The sequence below is a fragment of the Peromyscus eremicus genome, chromosome 17 (genome assembly GCF_949786415.1).
Source record: "Peromyscus eremicus chromosome 17, PerEre_H2_v1, whole genome shotgun sequence".
In the NCBI taxonomy this organism is placed as follows: domain Eukaryota; kingdom Metazoa; phylum Chordata; class Mammalia; order Rodentia; family Cricetidae; genus Peromyscus; species Peromyscus eremicus.
In genome coordinates, this window is record NC_081433.1 from 44,603,249 (window position 1) to 44,612,596 (window position 9,348).

General features: G+C 35.0%; 1 protein-coding gene across 1 annotated transcript in view; it reads left to right on the forward strand.

The window, feature by feature from the left end:
• Gpm6a (glycoprotein M6A) overlaps positions 1–9,025 on the forward strand; it is a 186,092-nt gene extending 177,067 nt beyond the window's left edge. Inside the window, exons 5-7 of the mRNA XM_059244826.1 lie at positions 2,506–2,582; positions 3,176–3,241; positions 6,934–9,025. Of these exons, the coding sequence (XP_059100809.1) occupies positions 2,506–2,582; positions 3,176–3,241; positions 6,934–7,086 (296 nt within the window). The 3' untranslated portion in view covers positions 7,087–9,025. The remainder of the gene's footprint in view (positions 1–2,505; positions 2,583–3,175; positions 3,242–6,933) is intronic.
• The last annotated feature ends 323 nt before the right edge of the window (positions 9,026–9,348 follow it).

Here is a 9,348-nt window from a genome sequence, read left to right on the forward strand (position 1 = left end):
GCAGGTCTTGTATAAGATGTTATTATCACAACTTCTGTGACTTCCAGAAAGTTTGTAAGATCCAGAGGTAATGGATCATTATGAGGCAACAGTGTTTTCTAGACACTACAGAGCACTTGATCATATAAATTCATAGTGGTTTTGACAACATGAACATTTTTTTAAACCCACTGAGTCCAGTTAGTGCTACTACTATATACACAAGTGTATGGCCATCCTTTCGAGCATGAGTGGCCTATCAGAAACTGTATCAAAACAAGCTAGCAAAAACCGTGGCTCTCCCTCCACCAACAGCCATCAAAATTACTAATAGCTCCTCAGCTATGAGTGGGACTTTGTGAACCCTTCCTTTAATCATAATGGGATTTTTGGCTGGCTTGGTATTCTGAAGACTTTGCGCATGCAGTCACGGCTCTTGTGAGTTCATGTATGCAAAGTATTTAATAATGGATTGCTATACCCATAGATTAGTGACCCACAACAGGGTAGGCTGTGAGAAGCAAGCCAGTAACCATGTTCCTTAAAAAAGCTCATCGTTTCAGTAGATGGAGATTAACGCAGAGATCCACAACTAGTCAATGTACAGAATATAAGATACTGCAGAATGCTCAGCCCATATCATGCCACCTCTGGGGGTAGAGAGATTGTAAGGACAGGAGGCAGTGGATTACTACAAGAATAGTGTTTTCCAGACACAATAGAACGTGTGTGTGTGTGTGTGTGTGTGTGTGTGTGTGTGTGTGTGTGTGTGTGTATGAACTCAAAGCAGTCGTGATAGCATTCACAGTACTTGTGCAAGCTTAAGGTAGACAAAATGCCAGTGTGAAGGGGAAGTATGGGAACAAAGTCTCACCTTCAGCTAAGGGGCTCTTGGCAATTTATAGCTGCTGAAAGAGAGATGGTAAGTTTTCATTAAGTGTGTGCCCACTGGTAGCATGACTGCATGTCTGTTTATAGCTACATATCCCAAAGTATACAGGCAGTACAAATTTGATGTGATGAGTTTAGAAAAGAAGTAGGACACAAAGTTCAATGGGTAGGACTTCTTGGAGGAGCTGAGAGAAGAGGAGTGAGTATGATTAAAATATATAGTTATCAAAGAATTGATTAAAATATTAAAAATAAAGATAAGAATGTGTGAATATACATACACATACTAAGACTAAGCAAGGGACATCACAGGCTAAAGGATTAGATATTAAGATGTCCATAATTTATCATATATTGTTTTATTCTTGTATTTTTAATACTTCAATATTTCTCAAAGAAAGAAAACCCCAAAGATAGTATGATGTAGTTACTTCCATACTCAGAAGGTAGAAAGGTCTGGCCACAAAAACATATCAATCTAAGTTGTATCCCCATGCAAAGGTAAGCGAAGAGAACCAACTCCACACAGTTGTGTTCTGATCCCCACATGTACCCTGTGGTACATGCAGTTTGGTACATACACATACACACAAACACACACAAATCATACTCTTACACAATAATAAATACATTTAAAACATTTAAAGCCCATACTTATTAACTAATATTGTAGAGAGAGAGAGAGAGAGAGAGAGAGAGAGAGAGAGAGAGAGAGAGAGAGGGAGAGAATGTGTTCCTCCATGCTTAGATGTGTGCATGGATGTGGAGGCCAGAAGACACCATTGAGTGTCATTTCTCAGACACTGTCCAGTTCCTCATTTGTTGTTGTTTTGTAGACAGGTTTAATCATTGTTCAGACACCGGAAAAGTAGATCAGGCTATTGAGCCAGTGTGCCTCAGGGCTCTGCCTGTCCCCACCTTCTCAGTCTCACCACACCCACATTTTTCTAATATAGATCCTGGGGATCAAACTCAAATCATTGTGCTTGCAAGGCAAGCACTTTATTCCTGAGCTGTTTCCCGATTTTCTTGCAGCAATTACTCCAGACCTAAACTTCATAGATTCTGTGCTAAAGATGTGTCTAGAAATATGTGTATTTGAAAATTCCTCTGGGTAGTTGGTATATGAATCAACAGGCAAGTGGCAACATGAGTGAAATAGCACTTTCTAATTCCCATTTGTTATTAGCACTGCATTTGATATCATAAGAAGGGACTTTCATTGAGCAATATGTCTATATAAACTAACAAACGTCTTGAATAAGCTGAACAAAAAGTTGTTGCTGACTTAGTGCAGTCTGGGGCATAATTACTAAAATAGTTGCAATGCTCCCACCATCACATTAATGAGCCAAAGCAATGAACCAGCTACAATCAAATCTGAACAATCTGGTGGATAGATTAAGTTCAGTCCTCATGAAAAATGTTTTAAATTGCTGAGTTAATTTTATAGCTCATATTCATAATTCTAGGCACAGTTGTTATGGACAATAAAAGCTGAGAAATAACTTTTTACAGTATGGCTAAACTCAATTTAACATGAAAATTGCTGAGGTTTGAACAGCCAAAAGATTTTTCTCTTGAGGCTCTTTAAAATATATTTAATGTTAACCTATAACTTTCTACATACTCTAGGGATTGTGACAATTGGAGAGGAAAAGAAAATTTGTACTGTCTCTGAGAATTTCTTGAGAATGTGTGAATCTACTGAGGTGAGTAGTTTTTACACTCTCATTTTGAAAATATTAAAGCATATAGTTTTCTACTTAAATTATGTATTGTAGTTAAATATATTTTGATTTTTCTGATCAGAGATTGTTTTGCTTGCAGTTGTTTTATGCAGGCTACTAGAGAACAAGTATAAAGACTATTTTGTGTATTTAAATACAGTTATTTTAAATGCTTGAGGTGTTCCAGAAATACATTTTAGTAAAGGTTGAAAATTATAAAGAGTTATCATAACTTTACATTGTTAAACCCATAATGTAAAATCCATCATTTTCAGTGACAGTCTCATCTTTATAATGTAATTATCATAAAATGATTCAGTTGAAATGATTTAAGTGATTTGAAAGAGAAAGGATATCTTAATGCTGTTGTTGATAAAATGCATGACTCGTCAAGAGCTCACTCTTATTAATGATATGCTAAGTCATCTTTATATGATAGTGTCAGTCCCAATCTCTCCTCTGTATAACTGACTCAACTTCGGTTTGTGTGTGTGTGTGTGTGTGTGTGTGTGTGTGTGTGTGTGTGTGTGTGATGTTTTGTTTTGTTCTGTTGGATTTTTGTTTTGTTTTTGCAGCTGAACATGACCTTCCACTTGTTCATTGTGGCACTTGCTGGAGCCGGAGCAGCAGTTATTGCTATGGTGAGCCCCTTACAGCTCAATGATTGACTTAACCATTTGAATTACAAAGCTATTTGCATGAATACATCATTTGTTTCTCATACAACTTCCATATAAGATACTATTGTCATTATAGTAAGAAAGGGGTCTGGGGATATGGATCAGTGGTTAAGAGCACTAGTTGCTCTTCCAGAGAAGCTAGGTTCAAGTCCTAACATCCACATGATAGTTTATATTTGACATCTGACACCTTATTCTGGCCTCCACAGGCACCATTTGTTCATGTGGTACACATACATGTAGAAAAAAAACTCATGCATATAAAATAAAAATAAATCTGATTTTTTTAAAAGACGGAAAAGTTTTTTGAATATATGTATTGATTTATTTGGAGCTGGATAGCCAGAGGGCCAGAATGAGTGTATGTATAAAGGTCAGAGGACAGTTTGAAGGGATGTTTTCTCTTTTTCTACCATATGGGTTGTGGGATTTGATCTTGAGTCATCAGGCTTGGCAGCAATCTCCTTTACTCACTGAGCCATCCCACTGGCCCTACAAGTATTATTTTGAATAGAAAGAGTGTAGAAAATTGTGTTAAAATATTAAACATACTTTCAAGGTGAATTCTCTCTGGCCAGTATCATTCTATAATTCTGAACTATCATAAATGATTGATAAGAGTAATTATGACTTCTCCACTTTGAAAATGCTTTAGGTCATAGGAGGCAGGGTTAACATAACTACCACTACTGTTTCTGGAACGAAGAGCATATTTATTTAAATTTTCCTCCATTTAAATTACTTAAATGATTCATGTACACAAGCACATTCAATATTTATAACAGCAGTTCTTTATACAATCTCATTCTGTAGTCACCATATAGCTATCATCATTATTTCCATAAAATAGATGAGAAAATTCAGATGATTTCTATCCTATCAAAATATTGATGACATCATCTGTAATTGAAGGCAGAGTTACAAGGATTTGTGTTAAAGTCAAAAGTTTCTCTACTCAATTATTTTGTAGGCACATTAAGAAGGACCATATGCTAGAATAGTCCCTTCACCAAGGGCAGGGCAGCAACAGCCTGACATTAGAGCTTCTCCCCAGCTTCAGAACTAAATGGTCTGGGTTTATTTTTATTATTTTACTTATATATGTTTAATAAATTACATAATTTAGGGATAATATTTTCTCTCATAACAAAGAGAAAGGTTTTGAGCACCTTAAATTACACGTTTGCTAATTATTCTAAATAGCACTTGATTTTGTTTCATGTAAATTATTTACTTTTAGAAGGTGACAAAAATTCAATATATGTATCTCATTAAGAGCTTTGGAAGTCTTTGCAATGTGAAATTGCCAAATTAAAGCTAATGAACATGCATATTACCTCATTTGGTTTTTTGGGGGAAAAGACAAATCTACTTTCCAAGTGATTTTCAAGGACACAATATACAATCACTGACTATATTCGCCATTTCAGGGAATAGATCTGTTCATCATATATGCCTCCTATCCAGTAATTTTTGTGTCCTTTAACCAGTATCTCCCCCATATTCTCCTTAAACCATGGGCCATTCTACTTTTTACCATACCACAAGTTGAACTTTTAGATTGAGCATATGAATAGGATCATGCATTGTTTTTTATCTTTATAGTCCTGGATTGTGTCTAAATATAATATAATTTTATTATTATATTTAGTGTTAGTACAGTAACAGAATTTTCTTCTTTTATCAGACTTCATATCATTTCATGGTGAATTATGTGATCAAAATTTTACATAAACTTGAGCACTTGGAAGCTTTCTTTGATCCACACACATTGACACACACAAAGCTTCTCAACTTTCATAATGTAAGAGCTATAGTGTAGCACGCAGGAATATCATCTAAAGCCCCTTCTCTCAAGAGGCTTACAGCTTATATTAAACAAAGTGTAAAATTTCAAAAGAAATGGAGTATTCTAAAAACATGGCAAAGGAGATTACACTTTTTTTTCTACATTTTGGTGTCACAAATATTGGCTCAGTGGCAGAATACTTGCCTAGCACACACAAGACCCTGGGTGGATCACCAACACTACAATTAATTAATTAATATTTTGCTACAAATTAAACACATAATACACTGTAGTATTTTGTATTTAGAGTAGTTTTGTTATGTATATGTATCTGTACTTTTCTAGTATCAGTTGGTCTAATGTCTTGTGATTTTTTTATTAATTTTTAATTGAAATGGAATTACATCACTTACCCTTACTCTTTTTTTCCTCAAGCCCCTTCTAGTGACCCTCCATCAAACACCTCCCATGCCCCCTGTCCTAGTTACTTTTCTATTGAATGACAAAACACCATGACCAAGGCAACTTATAAAAGAAGGCATTTAATTGGGGGGTTGGGGGGGTCACCTTTCCAAAAGGTTAGAGTCCATGACTACTATGGCAAGGAGTATGGCAGCAGGCAAGCAGGCATGGCATTGGAGCAGTAGCTAAAAGCTTAACATCTAATCCATAGGCAAAGAGAGACACAGAGACAGAGACAGACACAGAGACAGACACAGAGAGACAGAAAGAGACAGAGAGAGCACTAACTGGGAATGGCATGGGATTTTGAAACTTTAAAGCTCACTCCTAGAGACACACCACCTCCAACAAGGCCACACCTCCTAATCCTTCCCAAATAGTTTCACAGTTGTAGACCAGGCATTCAAATACATGAACATATGGGGGTTATTCTTATTCAAACCATAACACTCCTCCCTCCAAAATTGATAGTCTATTTTTCTTTGATAATATTTGTGACTGAGCAATAAGTTACTCAGTATTTTATTTTATAAATGTTTAATAAAAAACATTTTCTACATTTTTTAATCTCAAAGAAGTTATAACTTAGTTATTAACTCATCCATCAAAAATTATCATGTTAAAAACTTTCATTTTGCACATGAAGACTGGACTTAGGAACTTGTGAATGCTAGGCAAGCATTTGACCACTAAACTAGGTGAGGGGTGTATCTAACTAAAGTGCTTAAGATGACTTTGAACTCTTGTCCAGGTTGACATTAAAAATGTGATCCTTGCTCTGTAGCTTACTGAGTAGCTGTGAATACAGGCCTATACCACCAGGCTTAGCTTATGCGCTTCATTTTTTAACATAATTCCTTCCTGGTAATTGTGAGTACCTACTAATACAGAATATCCATGTGACAAAATATGTTTTATCTGGTAGTACCTAATGCCATATAAAGGCAATCAAAAATCAGTATGATGAAAATTAGCTTGATAATTAAATATAGAAGTTTCTGTTAGAATTTCTGAAAGCATTCTTCTTAGCACAATATAAATTCAAAATATGAATTGTGTAAGAGAGTAGTTTTGCTTATGTATTACACAGCATGATTCACAGATACATGAATATGAAGCATGCAGTCTTAGGATATGGGTAAATGACGATAGCATAGACAGGAAACATTAAAGAACATTTATAATCAGAGTTGGATTATTTCAGAATTGAAAAAGAATAAGAGATATTTAGCTGAGTGAGGAAATAAATTTTAGCCATAGTGTCCTTATCACACAAATGCTATGTATTTTTAAAATATGAACTTTTCCTGTATAAATACATAGTTTGGTTATTTATTTCATTATAGCAACAATATACTAACAGTGACCAGACTTCCAGTATAAATAATGTTATCTCTGTCAGGTCCACTACCTTATGGTTCTGTCCGCCAACTGGGCTTATGTGAAAGATGCTTGCCGGATGCAGAAGTATGAAGACATCAAATCGAAGGAGGAGCAAGAGCTTCATGACATTCATTCCACTCGCTCCAAAGAGCGGCTCAACGCATATACATAAATAAGTTTCTCTGTTCCTTACCATTCAAATGCATTGGTGTTTAATTAAGGGCCATCCAACCATCCAACCTGTGAAAAGCAAAATGCGAGTGCTTCTCATCAAAGATATGCAGGGTGACTAATGAATCACCTGAGTGGAACTCTTTGCTGTTAAGCATTCAGTCTCCTAATTTGTTCAATTGGAATAACCAGATCTCTTCTACAAGCTCCTATTCAGTCTTTTTTTTTTTAATTTTCAAACTGATTTAGTAGTTCTGTAAGATCAAAGATATTAACATTGTCAAATGCAAATATTTGTTTGATTTTTAATCACCTCCCACATATCACACATAACACTTTTTGCATTGTTTCTTATGTTTTGAAAAGAAAATAGCTTTTTATACTTTTTAGTTTTGATTTCAGTAACTAGTTTAACTACAGGTAACCTTCAAAGGGACCATTGTACATTATGAACAAGAGACAGAGATGGCATCACGATGACTCTTCTTGAAATATGGAAATCTAGTCTGGAGATCAGTGGCCACAAGGCTATAGGCCCTGGTTAATGTTTTCATCAATCTAAGGTGCAATTTCTAAATTTATAAGGGTAGGTTAAAAAAAAGTGCTTCTTATCTTTGTTAACATTGTATTTTTTTTTCTCAATGTACTTAAAAGGTATTTCTCTGATTACTCATGTTTATGTTGTGAGCATGTAGAAACAGTGATGCTAATGCATGGCCAGTTGCCTTTCTAAGATTGTGACACCAGGCTTACCTTTTAAAGTTTAGTGTAGAAACAATTATCATGGAAATAACTACTGTGGACTGTTGGAGAATGATCTTTTTGTGATTTATGCAGTGGCTGGATTGGATCTTTTAATATGCTAATGTGGAAAATTAATTACCTTTATGAAGGTGGTATATTGAACATAAGCACACTAACCCCTCAAGACTTGTTTAACCCACTTAAAACTTTTAATGGATTGCACCTCCGTAAGCTATTTCTTAAAATGTGTATGATATATTTGAAAAGACTTCCATTAATATAATAGCTTTGCTTGCAGCCTTCCAATTTATGTTGGTTTACCTGTAGTGTTTTCTAAAGGGTGGTCAGAGGCCACTATAGAATGTATTGTTTGGGAGTGTAGTGATATATTTGTGTTTTTATTTCAAGTAAGTCATTTTAACCGAATGTTCATTCATATTCATTTATAAGAAGTACCTATATCAAACAAATTTTAAAAGAAAAACAATCAGTGTTACTGGACCAAATTTGGTGTTTATTTTAACCTTGACTCTCTTTTGGTTATTTCTAATGCTACAAGAATGCTGTAAAGTGTCATTTAAAATAATGATGTAGCCTGACAAGAGATTTTGTCAGTGTATAAACCTAGGTAGTATTGTGCACTGATTTGACCATTGTGAAATCCTCCCTCAGTGTAAGTGCATTCCCAATAAAATTTATTGAGTGAAACAATCTTTGTACAACTACTAGTCATGCATCATCAGTAATTTTACAAGTTCTTGTAGTAGGTAGGGGGTATTACTAGCGTTATCTGTGGCATGATTATGCATTCTGTAATATTAATTTGGGGGTCCTTTGCCTTTTTAACACTTAGATTATCTTACTGGTTCAACAATTTTTCTGATATATGCAGTATTAAAGATATTCAGCAAAAGTATTAATGGGCTTCTTTAAATTCTATATTATAGTGTTTCAGTTCTGTGTCTACAGTTTGTGATGATTTTTAAAACTGTCTTTTAAATTTGTGTAACGATGTTGACATTTTGGCTTTCATTTCCGGTTTTAGGGTTTGTATTTTCACGGAGTGCTTTGTAGCAGGCATTACAAGTAATCTGTTTTGTACATAAATGTGCCAACAGCTTGATGGTGGCGTTTTTGAAATGTAGAACAAAGTGCTTGCAAAATGTAATAAATACACTTGTGTACTTTGTGTACTTCTTCTTCGTTTCTGCGGTGTCTTTTGTTTGTCTTGTTGATTCTTCTTGTGTGTGCAGTCTTTTCAAACTCAATAGATGCCATCTCGTGAAGATTCTTACGTCAGTTGAGGGGATCCGAAACTTCAATTCAATAAAAAATTCTGTGGTGTGAACATCCACTGGGGAAAGAACTGAGAAAAGGTCAATGAATGAAGTCTTTGGGGGTTATTTTGTGTTGAAAAATGTGGTCTGCCCATTTTTTTTTTTTTTTTTTTTTGCTTTCTTGCCTGATTTCTATTCTTTGTGCTTTCTCCAGGGCTTCACAGACTCAGAGAAAAACAAAA